We start from the raw sequence: 15,165 nt of genomic DNA on the forward strand, positions 1-15,165 counted from the left end.
CAGAAGGCCATACATGATTAGGGGACTAGAGGCTAAAGTATACAGTATGAAGAATGGTTGCAAGAATTGGGTACATTTAGTTTAATGAAAAGGACTAGGAGTGATATGATAGCAGTATTTCAATAAATAATGGGTTGCTACAAAGAAGAGGAGGTTAACTTATTCTCCAAAGTACCTGAAGCGAGAACAAAAAGCAGTGTGGAAATAATCAAAGAAAGAACCAACCTAGAAATAAGAAGTTTCTTGGTAGTTAGAACAATCAAGCAATGGGTTGTGGGTGCTCCATCACTGAAATTTTTAAGAAGAGATTGGACAATCATTTGTCTGAAATGGCATAAGGTTTCCTGCTTGAGCAGGGGGTTGGACTACAAGACTCCCAAGATTTCTTTCAACTCTATGGAAACTGAATATTGTGGGGGGTTTTATGGCTGGCATAAAAGGAATAATTCCCTTCATTAAAGAAAGAAAGATTTGGTTACATTGCATACTTTTAAGGACAAAATATCAGGCATAGCACAATATTATTTCTTTTGTCCCAAATTTCTGATGGAATTTGCAGCAGATTCCTATTGCAATGTAAACTGATATGGCAAAAAATTATTTACAGAATGAAAATTAATGAAATTTACAAAATATACAAAAAGAAAATGGTAATTGCCAGAAGAGATACAATATACATGTTGTCTGTTATTATTAGTTCTGAATTTATAGTTTATAATTTATTTATAAATAGTTCAAAGAAGCTTTCTGATTCTTTTGCCTTTTTTTCTAAACTGTGGAAGTCTAAATGCTTTTTAAAAATCTTATTCTGCAGATACAGAGTAGTGGTACCCTATCCTCCTCAGAGTGAAGCTGAACTTGAACTTAAAGAAGGAGATGTTGTTTTTGTTCATAAAAAACATGAAGATGGCTGGTTCAAAGGCACATTGCAGCGAAATGGAAAAACTGGCCTTTTCCCTGGAAGCTTTGTGGAGAGTATCTAACAAAACTAATTTGAAATATTTCAACTCTTGCAGCAGTATACAAAGAGAGAGATTGTAGCCATGGAAGGCTGTAGCATAAACAAATTTATATTTATGTTTTTCAGTATCCTACAGCACAATTCTGGCAACAAATATTAAAATAGTTGAATTTTTATCATTTTTAATTCTTGAGTGTAACATGTGCCTTGTAATGTCTGATTTATTCTTCAGAGGATTTTAAAAGGGTGTGTGTATGTGTGTGTATATACACATACATACATACCATAAAAGCTTATTGTTTACAAGGCTGTAACTAATTTATTCATTTTTCTAAACTTGAATTCTGTTTAATAACTAAAATTTGGTGATTATGATTAGCAAGTTATTTATAAGTTAAGGAGAAGCTGGATTCTTTTCTTACAAAAAGATATAATGTCAGATGGCTTTTTCCAACTGTATGTGACAATGAAGTTTTTTTTAATGGGTTAATGTTGGCTATAATGACGGTGATGTGGTATCAGATTGAACCATGCACACTGGGGTAAAATGACATTGTAGATTTGTTTTACTTAGGGAGAGAAACTATTTGTCAATAGCAAATCTTAATATCTCAGAAACATTTTTGATGAAACATTTCTAAAAGGCAATGAAACAGCTGTACAGCATTTTTCAAAATGGGAATAGAATATATAAAATATACCAGAAATGGGAAATATAAACTTCCACTAGCATCTATTTGTCGAGCATTTTTGGATATAAGTTGAGATTTCCCTTTGTAGATTTGAGTACTTCTTTGAGTACAGGTAGTCCTTGAGTTACAAATGGAATGGAGTCTGCCCATTCCATTCGTAACACGAGGATTTTGGGAGTGGATCTCATACCTTGAATGGGATCACTCCCTCCTTTTGCCCACACTTTCGCTAATCGAATGCGAGGCTTGTTAAGTGCACATAAGGTATTTCAGGGTGGGAAAGGCCATGGGGGACCGATTGATGGAACAGGCCACCTGCCTAAGACCACCACAGGCCTCCCCAACCCACTGAAATACCTACTGCTCCCCACAATTGCTGGCGCGCCGGGTCACTTACCTTCTGAAGATCTAGCAAGCAGTCTGCTCTCCAGCCTCACACACCCTTCTGCAGTTCTATTCGGGCCTCCGCAGATCTTGCCCACCAGGTTGCCTCTGTGGGCCTCCCACAGCCTGTTGCAGACCAAAATGGAGGCTCCAGGTGCTGGATCCGGACTTCTGATGCGCCGTTCAGCCCTCCAGGGCTGGATATGAGCCTCTGGGGGCCAGATCCGATCCTCTGAGGCTCTGTTTGGTCCTCCACGGGTCTCTCCCGGCCCATTGCAGGCCAAAATGGAGCTGCCGGCGAAGGCCCTCTGAGGCTTCTTCAGCCTTCTGTGGGCTTCCCCTGGCCCGTTGCAAATGGAAATGGAGCTTCTGAAGCTGAAGCTGGATTCGGCCCTCTGACGCTCTGTTTGGCCTCTGTGGGCCTCCCACAGCCAGTTGCAAACCAAAATGGAGCCTCCGGAGGCTGGATCCGAACCTCTGGGGCCAGATCTAGTCCTCCGATGCTCCATTCAGCCTTCTGCAGGCCTCCCCTGGCCTGTTGCAGGCCGAAATGGAGCCTCTAGGGGCCAGGACCAAGCTTCTGCCGGTGAATTTGGCCCTCCGAGCTCCATTCGGCCTTTCAGGGGCTTCCCCTGGCCCATTGCAGGCTGAAATGTAACCTCTGGAGGCCTGCAGAGGGCTCTGTTTAGCCCTCCGGGGGCCTCCCCTGGCCCATTGCAAGCTGAAATGGAGCCTCTGGGGGCCCCTCAGAAGCTCCATTTCGGCCGGCAAGGTGCTGGGTACGGCCTCTGGATGCCCAAACAGGGTTTCTGAGGCATGGATCTGCCCCTCAGAAGCTCCATTTTGGCCGGCAACATGCAGGACAAATGTTGCAGAGCCTCTGTGGTTGTTCATAATGGCAAACAACTGCTCTGCTGCTGCAAGATTCGTAGTTTTGGGCCTTGTTCAGAAATGCTAGGGGGTGTTGATTGCATAACTTCGAACGTTCGCTAAGGGAACACTCGTAACCCGGGGATTACCTGTACACAACATACAGAATATAAATTAGTTAAGATAGATTTAATGCAAAACAACTGGAAGCATGGAAAATGATAGTGACAATTGAAAGGATCAAAATTTAAATTCAAATTGCACTCACTGTCTAAATATGCCAAGAAATGTTTGCTTCTTTATATTTTCAAACTGATTTGCATGGCTGAGACAAATTACATTGTTTGAGCAAAAGTGATGGTAAGTGATATACTTGTGTTTTTAAAGTAAAGGCTGTAAGAACACTCTGACATTTTTGCTAATTTTAAAACTCTTGCTATTTTTATATGTCTTGAGTGGTCAGTTTCTTGCATGCATTATCACATTCATACAGGTATACAAAACAGCGCATGACTGACTATAGAGTTTATTATACTGTATTGAATGTTATAATGAACTGGATTTTAAATAACCAGTTACCTGCTAGTATGAAAGCCACAGACCACAAACTAATGAGTGATTGGATACTACTGTATATAGAATATTCTTACTATTCAGCATAATTCCAGCCATGGATATTTTAAAGCACAAGAGTGTTGTGGAGTATATCCTCTACTTAATTTCAGGCCTTGAAGAAGGTTCAAATATTCAGTTTCCCCTCTCACTATTTTTGCATTTTTAGTTTGGAAATAAATTTTCTAAGGAAAGCAAGCTGCCATTTAACTCCTTTTTTATCCTCTGCTGAATATCCTCTGCTCAGAAGCTATTTCCTCCTAAACAATGTACATTGATAATGTTTCAGGGCATTGGCTTTGGAATATTGTCTCACATATTCAAGACCTAAAGTATGGGGGTGTGATGATGATAAATCTGATTATTTAAGACTTGTAATTACATCTCTCTTTTCTGATAACATATTTAAAAATTATAACCTTTTTTTAATTTAGAATCTGTTGAAGTGGATTAATAGAAATCTCTTATTCTCCAGATGCTAACATCTGGAAATTACTCTGCCTTTCCCTCTTTAAGCTAATTAGTCCTAAAAGAGAGGAGCATTTAGCAAGAAGAAATTCTATAGGCAGTTACCTTGAACTAGATACCCTGCCAATGGGAAAGATTGACCTGTACATTTCTGCCTATTATGCAGCTGCTCAAGATTAAGAGTTTAGTTACCAAAATAGTGGATAACCTTAAACTCAATACCTTTTCTTTAATAACCAGGTAGTGCGAGTTTAAAAGTCTTTGTTTCCCGACAAGGATAAAACTTTTAAGTTTAATATTAAAGGAAATTCATGCTGTATTAACGTGAAGAATGGTTTTCATGTAAAACACAAATGATTTTTTAAATGTATAAATGGGAGAAAATAATTGGTAGCTGAACTGGTTTCTTCCAATATCAAGTAGTTTCATTATTATTTTAATATATTGAAAACATTCCTTAAATGATACACTGAACAATTCAATTCTGTGGAATTTAAAAAGCTTGGTTTACTTGAATGTTTATATGATGTATAGACTATTTGAAATGAACTTTAATAAGAAAATGCTGGCATCAACTTTCATCAGCACCTATTGACATGTGTCGATCTTATTTTCATGTATTAGTAGATTTATATGTGAGAGACTACTACAAAGAATCTTCTCCATATGGTAGCATACTTGTGTGACACTGGTACCTCTGTTTCAAGATTTTATTATATAATGTCTATCAAAAATATAAATTAATATGATAGTGTTCTTACAGTATAATACATTTTCTAATAACTTTTTAAGAAAATGAATCATCATATTATTTTAAGGGCTTGTTATACACCGTACAACAATTTTTAAAAATATAGTTATCATGTCACCTTTATAAAGTTTGTGGGACTTGGATTGGTTTTTAGGGTTACGTGTAATTAAGTTTATGAACAAAAAAGCCTTTACACTCATTTTGGAGTACTTTCTTAAAGAAATTCTGTGGAAAATTTTAATGTCTATATTTGAGGTCCAGTGAATGTTACATGTTTTTATCTGTTAAATTTCATTCCTAATAAATATTTTCTTAGCAAAGCACTTAAATGAACTCTGTTGTATTTTGGGAATTGTAGTTATTAGGGGGATGAACAGTAGAGGAATATAAAGAAAACACAAATCACCTCTGAGGTACAGATCCAGGGTTCTGGAAAGTGGCTTAGTTCCAATTTGTATATGTGTAGCTCACTCTGATCAGATCCTCAGATCTATAGAAACTCCATTCTCCTGTACTCTACCTAGCACAGGTAAAATTCAGACAGCTGTAACTTATTTTTCCGTAGATGAAATGAGCAGTTGATCGATCCTAGAAACAAGAAAAAAATGATAGCAGAAAAAGACCCAATAGTCTACTGAGTCTGTTTTTTATTTTTTGCTTGCTTTTGTTTTCTTTTTAATTTACTATTTTATTAACTTTTAATTTTTATTTATTTTATTGATATTTTATTTTATTTATTTATTTTTAAATTCTTGTCAGGTGATAGACATGAATTTATCCCAAGCATGTTTAAATTCAATTGCTTATGGCTGATTCACTCCCTCTACTGGATATTGGTTTCAAGCTTCCACCATTCTTTCTGTGAAATAATGCAGGTAGTCTTTAAGTTACGACTGTAATGGAGCCTGCCCATTATGATCGCAATGTTAAGTGAATCACGTTAAATGAATGAGTCTCCTTCCTGATCCCCCCAATGCAATCATTAATTAAATCCATGTGTCATTAGGTATACATGGGGTATAGTATCTAGGGATGGGAAAGACCATAGGGGTCCTGGTGCAGGAACAAGACCACCTACCTCCGGCCACTCAAGGCATCCTCCCACCCACTAAGATATCTCATGCTTTGTTTCCCACTCCTTGGGGTCTCTACAGCTGCATGGGCTTCCTTTGCACCAATTCCCTGTCATTGCTCACTTACTTCTCAAAGATCTGCAGAGCTCCAGAAAAACCTGGGCCATGTGGCAGAAAAGCGGTCATCTTTTTCTCAGACACTGGTGAAGCTGTTTTCCTTAGATCTCATGTTTTACAGACACTCATTTTTATGCAGAGGATGAAATTGTCTGAAGAATGTGAGATCTGGAACCTGGGGTGCACTCCCTGTTGGTGGGCAGTTACCCCAAATCCTCTCCCTCGGGGTGACCCTCATGGCCCACACATACAACCCTGCCTACCCAAATTCCTGTGGGGTGGCCAGTGTCCCAAGCTCTCTATCTGTCTCTGCAGCGGCACAATTAGCAAAGTCCAGGCAGGTTCCACTTAGTGATCCTGCCACTACCCACAAGAGCACCAAACCTGCCCAGACTTTGCCAATTTTTGAGCCTCTAGTGGCTCAACAGGCTAATGCAGCCTGTTATTAACAGCAACTGCCTGCAATATTGCAGGTTCAAGTCTCACCAGGCCCAAGGTTGACTCAGCCTTCCATCCTTTATAAGGTAGGTAAAATAAGGACCCAGATTGTTGGGGGGCAATAAGTTGACTTTGTATATAGTATACAAATGGATGAAGACTATTGCCTGACATAGTGTAAGCCGCCCTGAGTCTTCAGAGAAGGACGGCATATAAATGCAAATAAAAAAAAAAAAAAAAATTACACTGCTGCAGAGACAGATAAGAGAGATGAAGAGTTTGGTGCACCAACCACTCTGCCTCTTGCTTGGATGCACCTTGAGGGAGATTGGGCTTGCAGGGAGGTGCCAATGGGCTGCCAGGGTCACTGAGGGAGGTGATTCCCAGAGATGTGGGCAGCTGTGCCCACCTGTTGCTGCCAGAGAGCATACCCCAGGCTTCGGCACTCAAGGCACCATAGGAGGTGAGTGACCGTGAGTGGCATGGAGCTCCCAGGTCTGGTGGTTGCACTGCTCTAGCTCAGCACTCAACTGCTGCCTTGACTGGCCACCCAACCGCCCTGTGGTCCCACCTCCAACCAAAACCAGCAGAAAAAATGACCCACATTGATTGCCAGTCACTACCGCCTTCACGCCACAATCCCCAAAATGGTTCATTTGAACCAGCCTCCCAGCAGCGCACTGAACACCCATGGCACTGCTCAGGCTGGGACCTAGAACTGTGTTGGCTTTTTGGGCAGCTGCAGCACACTGCTGGCTCATATTTAAATGATTGTCCACTAAGACTTCAAAATCCCTCTCATAGTACTATTAAGTGAGGTACCACCTATACTGTACCTGTGCATTTTGTTTTTCTTACCTAAATGTTGAACCTTACTTTTTTACCATTGAATTTTATATTGTTAGATAGCGCCCAAGAGTCTGTCAAGATCCTTCTGTATCTTAAGCAGTGGTGGGATTCAGCCAGTTCACACCACTTCGGGAGAACCAGTTGTTAACTTTCTGAGCAGTTTGGTGAACTGGTTGTTGGAAGAAATCATTAGGGCAGAGAACCGGTTGTTAAATTATTTGAATCCCACTATTGATCTTAAGCAGAAATTCTGGAGTGTTGACTAATCCTGTCAGCTTAGTGTCATCTGTAAATTCAATGAGTTCCCCATCTATCCGCTCGTCCAAATCATTGATGAAGACGTTGAAGAGTACTGGGTCTAAAACAGAGTGTTGGGATACCCCACTGCATACATCCCTCCATGTAGATACAGTTCCATTGAGATTCCATTGAAATCTGGGATTTGAACTTGTCTAGGGTGGACAAGTGCTCACTTATTATTTTCTTCCTTATTTTAAGTTGTGTTCCTAATCTGTTTTTTAGATAGGTCTGTTTTTTTCTCTCTGTGTAAAGACAGATGCAAAAAACAAATTAAGCAGTTCTGCTTTCTCTCTGATGCTTGTCACCTTCTTGTCACTTTCTCCCACTAATGGACCAACCATTTCCTTGACTTTTTTTGTTGTTTTTAACATATTGAAATAAGCTTTTTTGTTATTTTTTACTTTTGTTGCAAGCCTTAGTTCATTTTCAGCCTTAGCTTTCTTCACTTCATCTTTGCAGCTTCAGGCTATTTGCTGATATTCTGCCTTAGTTATGTGCCCTTCTTTCCACTTTTTATATTTACCCTTTTTGTCTTTCTATTTATCAGTTCTTTATGCAGCTATGCTAGTTTCTTTTGAGAGCTGTTATTTTTCTTCTTCATTGGTATTGTGCTTGAGTGGGCTTTTATAATCTCACTTTTCAAAATTTCCCAAGCTACCTGAGTTCTTTTCCCCTTGAGGATTCTCTTCCATGGAATCCTTTCCAAGCTGTCTCTAACTTTATTGAAATTAGCTCTCTTAAAGTCCAAGATTCTAGTTTGACTTTGTTCTATTGCTTGTGCTTATATAATGTTGAATTCCATTATTGCATGATCATCCCACCCCCACAAGATTTCTGTAACTTCAACACCTATCTCATCTCAGTGAGAATTAAGATCAGTATGGCTAATCCCCTTGTTCTCTTCTCTACTTTTGGGGAGACAAAGTTATCTGCTAGGTTTCTCAGGAACCTGTTTGATCTCCCACTTGGTGCAGAGTTTGTCTCCCAGTTGATGTCAGGGTAGTTAAAGCCCCCCATTACTATTGTGATGTGCTTCCTACATATTTTATTTAACTGACTAGCAAAAAGTCCATCTATTTCCTCTGTTTAGTTGGGTGGCCTATAGAACATATCTATTGCAATGTCATTTCCCCCCTTTTTATATTGACACAAATGCATTCAATACAGTTTTCATCATTGTGTTCTATTTCTGTAGAGATATATTTATTTCTCATGTATAGTGCAACAATATGTTTTGTTCTTCTGACCTTGCACCATTTTTGTTGCCCATCTCTGGACTTGCTCAGTCTTAGAATAGAATATAGTTAGAATAGAATAGAGCTGGAAGGAACCTTGGAGGTCTTCTAGTCCAGCCCCCTGCACAAGCAGGAGAACCTATACTATTTCAGATAAGTGTGTAAGGTCCTGTATCTACTCCCCAATCAAGAAAGTATGGACACTTGAGACGGCACCATTTCAAAAGGAACCTTTTATTGAAAGGGAATGATTGCAAGACAAAAGCAAAGCAGAGTCCGAGTTCCCCCCAGGCAATTCCGTTAGGACAAAGTGGTCAGAAACCCCTCCTCTCAGTTTGATGTTGTATGAGCCAATTCACAGGTGCAAAGATGTTGTGAAAAATGGTCATCCTGAGAAACAGATAAGGATTAGTTCCCATGTGCTTCTTCTGTGAGACTTCCAAACTGAGAGAAAACAGATGGCCCTCCCCCCTTGTACATCCCCCAAGGTAAATCAAAGTACAGGGCAGAATAGGTGACAGGGTAAAAGTTATAAACTAGGGAATTACAGGATACATAGGAAAACAGGATGAGAGCAATAAGTGAGTAAAAGGATCGGGGTCCCCTCCCCACTTAAATGGCAGTATCACGATAAGGATCTGACAGACTGCCTAGTCTCTTCTTAAAAACCTCCAATTTTCTTTATTTATTTATAATTTTTTCTTTAACATCCATAAGCGCTTAGTGAATAGTGTATTATCTGAGTCAATATATTTTGCATAAAATTCCAATATTACCATTTAAATATACATAATCATACTTTTTCAACTTTTAACATTTGTGTATACATAGTAATCATAATATAACAACAACAACAACAACAGAGTTGGAAGGGACCTTGGAGGTCTTTAGTCCAACCCCCTGCCCAGGCAGGAAACCCTACACCATTTCAGACAAATGGTTATCCAACATTTTCTTTAAAATTTCCAGTGTTGGAGCATTCACAATTTCTGCAGGCAAGTTGTTCCACTGATTAATTGTTCTAACTGTCAGGAAATTTCTCCTTAGTTCTAAGTTGCTTCTCTCCTTGATTAGTTTCCACCCGTTGCTCCTTGTTCTACCCTCAGGTGCTTTGGAGAATAGTTTGACTCTCTCTTCTTTGTTGCTCTTCTCTGCACTCTTTCTAGAGTCTCAACATCTTTTTTACATCGTGGCGACAAAAACTGAATGCAATATTCCAAGTGTGGCCTTACCAAGGCATTATAAAGTGTTATTAACATTTCACATGTTCTTGATTCTATCCCTCTATGCAGCCCAGAACTGTGGTGGCTTTTTGGCAGCTTCTGCACACTGCTGGCTCATATCTAAATGGTTGTCCACTAGGATTCCAAGATCCCTCTCACAGTTACTACTATTGAGCAAGGTACCACATATACGGTAGCTGTGCATTTTGTGTTTTTTGCCTAAATGTAGAACATTACAATTTTCACTGTTGAACTTCGTTTTGTTAGATAGCACCCAATGTTCAAGTCTGTCAAGATCCTTCTGTATCTTGAGCCTATCTTCTGGACTGTTGGCTATTCCTGCGAGCTTGGTGTCATCTGCAAATTTGACAAGTTCCCCATCTATCCCCTTATCCAAGACATTGATGAAGATGTTGAAGAGTACTGGGCCTAAAACAGAGCCTTGGGGTACTCCACTGCATACTTACCTCCATGTGGCTGTAGTTCCATTGAGGACTACACGTTGAGTGTGGTTGGTCAGCTAGTTACGAATCCATCTGGTGGTGGTGCTGTCTAACCCACATTTTTCTACTTTATCTAGTAGTAGGTTATGGTCTACTTTATCAAATGCTTTACTGAAGTCCAAGTAAATTATATCGACAGCATTCCTCTCGTCCACTAATTTTGTCACTTTGTCAAAGAATGCAATAAGATTAGTCTGGCATGATCTGTTTTTGACAAACTCATTTATTTATTTATTTTATTTTATTTGAATTTATATCCCGCCCTTCTCCGAAGACTCAGGGCGGCTTACATTGTGTAAGGCAATAGTCTCATCCTATTTGTATATTTATATACAAAGTCAACTTATTGCCCCCCCAACAATCTGGGTCCTCATGTTGGCTTTTGGTTATTAATTTATTTGTTTCTAGGTGTTCGGTGATTCATTGCTTGATTATCTTTTCCAGAATCTTCCCTGGTATTGAGGTCAGGCTGATAGGTCTGTAGTTTCCTGGATCTGTTTTTTTTTCTACTTTTTTGAAGATGGGAACTACGTCAGTTCTTTTCCAGTCCTCTGGCAGTTCCCCTGTGCTCCAGGATCTTTGAAAGCTATAGTTCAGTGGTTCTGAGATCTCGTCTGCCAGTTCCTTCAGAACCTTGGGGTGTAGTCCATCCAGTCCTGGTGATCTGAACTCGTCTAGGGTAGACAGGTGTTCACTTACCATTTTTTCCCCTATTTTAACTTGTGTTCCTAATCTGTTTTTTGTGGTGCTGTTTTTGATAGGTTGGATTGTTTTTTCCTTTTGTGTAAAGACAGATGCAAAAAACAAATTAAGCAGTTCTGATTTCTCTCTGATGCTTGTCACCTTCTTGCCACTTTCTCCCACTAATGGACCAACCATTTTCTTGACTTTTTTTGTTGTTTTTAACATGTTGGAAGAAGCTTTTTTTTATTTTTTACTTTTGTCGCTAGCCTTTGTTCATTGTGAGCCTTAGCTTTCCTCACTTCATCTTTACAGGCTCGAGCTATTTGCTGATATTCTGCCTTAGTTATTTGCCCCTCTTTCCACTTTTTATACTGTTCCTTTTTGTTGTTCAATTTGTCAGATAGTTCTTGCGGTGCAACCAAAACAATCTGGAACTGAACACACTCAAAGCCATAGAAATGGTCGTAGACTTTAGTAGAAACCCTTCCATACTTCCACCTCTCACAATACTAGACAACACAGTATCAACAGTAGAAACCTTCAAATTTCTAGGTTCTATCATATCGCAAGATCTAAAATGGACAGCTAACATCAAAACATCATTAAAAAAGGAGAACAAAGAATGTTCTTTCTGTGCCAACTCAGTAAGCTCAAACTGCCCAAGGAGCTGCTGATTCAGTTCTACAGAGGAATTATTGAGTCTGTCATCTGCACCTCTATAACTGTCTGGTTCAGTTCTGCAACCCAACAAAAAAAAAACAGACTTCAGAGGATAATTAGAACTGCAGAAAAAATAATTGCTACCAACCTGCCTTCCACTGAGGACCTGTATACTGCATGAATCAAGAAGAGGGCCGTGAAAATATTTACAGACCCCTCGCATCCTGGACATAAACTGTTTCAACTCCTACCCTCAAAATGACGCTATAGAGCACTGCACAACAGAACAACTAGACACAAGAACAGTTTTTTCCCGAAGGCCATCACTCTGCTAAACAAATAATTCCATTAACAATGTCAAACTATTTACTGAATCTGCACTACTATTAATCTTCTCATAGTTCCCATCACCAATCTCTTTCCACTTATGACTGTATGACTATAACTTGTTGCTGGCAATCCTTATGATTTATATTGATATACTGATCATCAATTGTGTTGTAAATGTTGTACCTTGATGAACGTATCTTTTCTTTTATGTACACTGAAAGCATATGCACCAAGACAAATTCCTTGTGTGTCCAATCACACTTGGCCAATAAAAAAATTCTATTCTATTCTATTCTATTCTATTTATGCATCCATGCTGGTTTCTTTTGAAATCTATTATTTTTCTTCTTCATTGGTATTGTGCTAGACTGCGCTTTTATAATCTCACTTTTCAAAATTTCCCAAGCTTCTTGAGTTGATTTCCCCTTGAGGATTCTCATCCACGGACTCCTTCTCAAGCTCTCTCTAAGTTTATTGAAATTAGCTCTCTTAAAGTCCAAGACTCTAGTTTGACTTTGTTCTACTACTTGTGTTTGCATAATGTTGAATTCCAATATTGCGTGATCACTTGCCCCCAAAGTTCCTGTAGCTTCAGCACCTTCTATCATTTAATCTCTGTTAGTGAGAATTAAGTCCAATATGGCTGATCCCCTTGTTCCCTTCTCTACTTTTTGGGAAACAAAGTTGTCTGCTAGGTTTGTTAGGAACCTGTTGGATGTTCCACTTGGTGCAGAGTTTATCTCCCAGTTGATGTCAGGGTAGTTAAAATCCCCCATTACTACTGTGATGTGGTTCCTACATACTTTAGTTAGCTGACTAGCAAAAAGTTCATCTACTTCCTCTGTTTGGTTGGGTGGCCTATAGTATAGACCTATGGCAATATCATTTCCCCCCCCCTTTAATATTTACCCAAATGCATTCACGATAATTTTCATCATTGTTGTGCTCTATTTCTGTAGAGATATAGTTATTTCTTATATATAGTGCAACTCTACCTTCTCTTTTATTTGGTGTATTTCTATATACAGAAAAGGTAATAAAATGCTCTATAATCAGGCCAGAAATGTATTAACAAGGGAGATCAGAGCAGCAGAAAGAAGCTACTCTGAAAAGCTAAAGAATCAGTTTTCAGCAAATGAACCAGCAAACATGTGGAAAACTCTTAAAAATATCACCGGCTATGGCAAACCTCCCTCCCAGGCTGAAGGAAATCAACAATTGGCAGATGATCTGAACGTGTTTTACTGCAGGTTTGAAAGAAAACTACAGCCACCTATCTCCACAACCCCCATCTCAGACACACCAACAATAGCCAAGCCTCCTACAACTGACCCCACCCCATTGGGTTCACAACCCCTAGTGATCACAGAAAAGGGAGTGCAGGACCTATTTCACAGACAAAAGCCAGGAAAAGCTCCAGGCCTAGACAAGATAACTCCTTCTTGCTTAAAAGTCTGTGCTGACCAATTGGCCCCCATCTTCACCCATATCTTCAATAAATCACTAGAGATGTGCTATGTTCCTTCTTGCTTCAAACGCTCTACCATTATCCCAGTGCCGAAGAAGCCCACTATCAAGGAATTGAATGACTACAGACCAGTTGCTTTAACATCTGTAGTCATGAAAGCCTTTGAAAGGCTAGTGCTTTCTGACTTGAAAACTATCACGGATCCGCTGTTAGACCCCTTGCAATTTGCATACGAGCAAATAGATCAACAGATGATGCTGTTAATATGGCTCTGCACTACATCTTACAACATCTTGAATCTCCAAAGACTTATGTAAGGGTCCTCTTTGTAGACTTTAGTTCAGCATTCAATACCATCATTCCAGACACTCTTCTAACTAAACTAAACCAACTACAGGTACCTGAAGAGACTTGTAAGTGGATCACAAGCTTCCTAACAAACAGGAAGCATCAGGTGAATCTAAGCAGGATTATATCAGATACCTGTACAATTAGCACAGGGTCCCCCCCCCCAAGGCTGTGTGCTCTCCCCACTTCTCTTCTCTCTGTATACCAATGACTGCATCTCCAATGATCCATCTGTTAAACTACTGAAGTTCGCAGATGACACAACAGTGATTGGTCTCATTCGAGACAATGACGAATCCGCATATAGACGTGAGGTCGAATGACTAGCCTTGTGGTGCGACCGAAACAATCTGGAACTGAACACACTCAAAACCGTAGAAATGGTGGTAGACTTTAGGAGAAACCCTTCCATACTTCCACCTCTCACAATACAGTATCAACAGTAGAAACCTTTAAATTTCTAGGTTCTATCATATCGCAAGATCTAAAATGGACACCTAACATCAAAAACATCATCAAAAAAGGACAACAAAGAATGTTCTTTCTGCGCCAACTCAGAAAGCTCAGAAAGCTCAAACTGCCCAAGGAGCTACTGATCCAGTTCTACAGAGGAATTATTGAATCTGTCATTTGCACCTCTATAACTGTCTGGTTTGGTTCTGCAACCCAACAAGAAAGACACAGACTTCAGAGGATAATTAGAACTGCAGAAAAAACAATTGCTACCAACCTGCCTTCCATTGAGGACCTGAATACTGCATGAGTCAAAAAGAGGGCTGTAAAAATATTTACAGAACCCTCACATCCTGGACATAAACTGTTTCAACTCCTTCCATCAAAATGACGCTATAGAGCACTGCACACCAGAACAACTAGACACAAGAACATTTTTTTCCCAAAGGCCATCACTCTGCTAAACAAATAATTCCTTCAACACTGTCAAACTATTTACTAAATCTACACAACTATTAATCTTCTCACCAATCTCTTTCCACTTATGACTGTATGACTGTAACTTTTTTTTTATTAAAAAGTTTTACCACAGTTTTAACAATTAATCCACCAAATTTTAATCCAAAATGCTTTGATTTTTTTACAATATATGATAGTAAGTAGCATCATCACAATCACATCTCCAACATTTAGCTTGCAAATTCGGATACATAAAAGCCAATTTTTTGGATCTAGATGCCATCTAT

The 15,165-nt window shown here is 39.3% G+C and overlaps 1 protein-coding gene across 4 annotated transcripts in view; it reads left to right on the forward strand.

Moving 5' to 3' along the window:
* Positions 1 to 5,055, forward strand: part of SH3RF1 (SH3 domain containing ring finger 1) — a 121,740-nt gene extending 116,685 nt beyond the window's left edge. For all 4 annotated transcript variants that reach the window (XM_058192435.1, XM_058192433.1, XM_058192436.1 and 1 more), the window contains exon 12: positions 815 to 5,055. In XM_058192435.1, the coding sequence (XP_058048418.1) occupies positions 815 to 983 (169 nt within the window). In that variant the 3' untranslated portion in view covers positions 984 to 5,055. The remainder of the gene's footprint in view (positions 1 to 814) is intronic.
* Positions 5,056 to 15,165: the final 10,110 nt, after the last annotated feature.

Source organism: Ahaetulla prasina, chromosome 8, assembly GCF_028640845.1.
Source record: "Ahaetulla prasina isolate Xishuangbanna chromosome 8, ASM2864084v1, whole genome shotgun sequence".
In the NCBI taxonomy this organism is placed as follows: domain Eukaryota; kingdom Metazoa; phylum Chordata; class Lepidosauria; order Squamata; family Colubridae; genus Ahaetulla; species Ahaetulla prasina.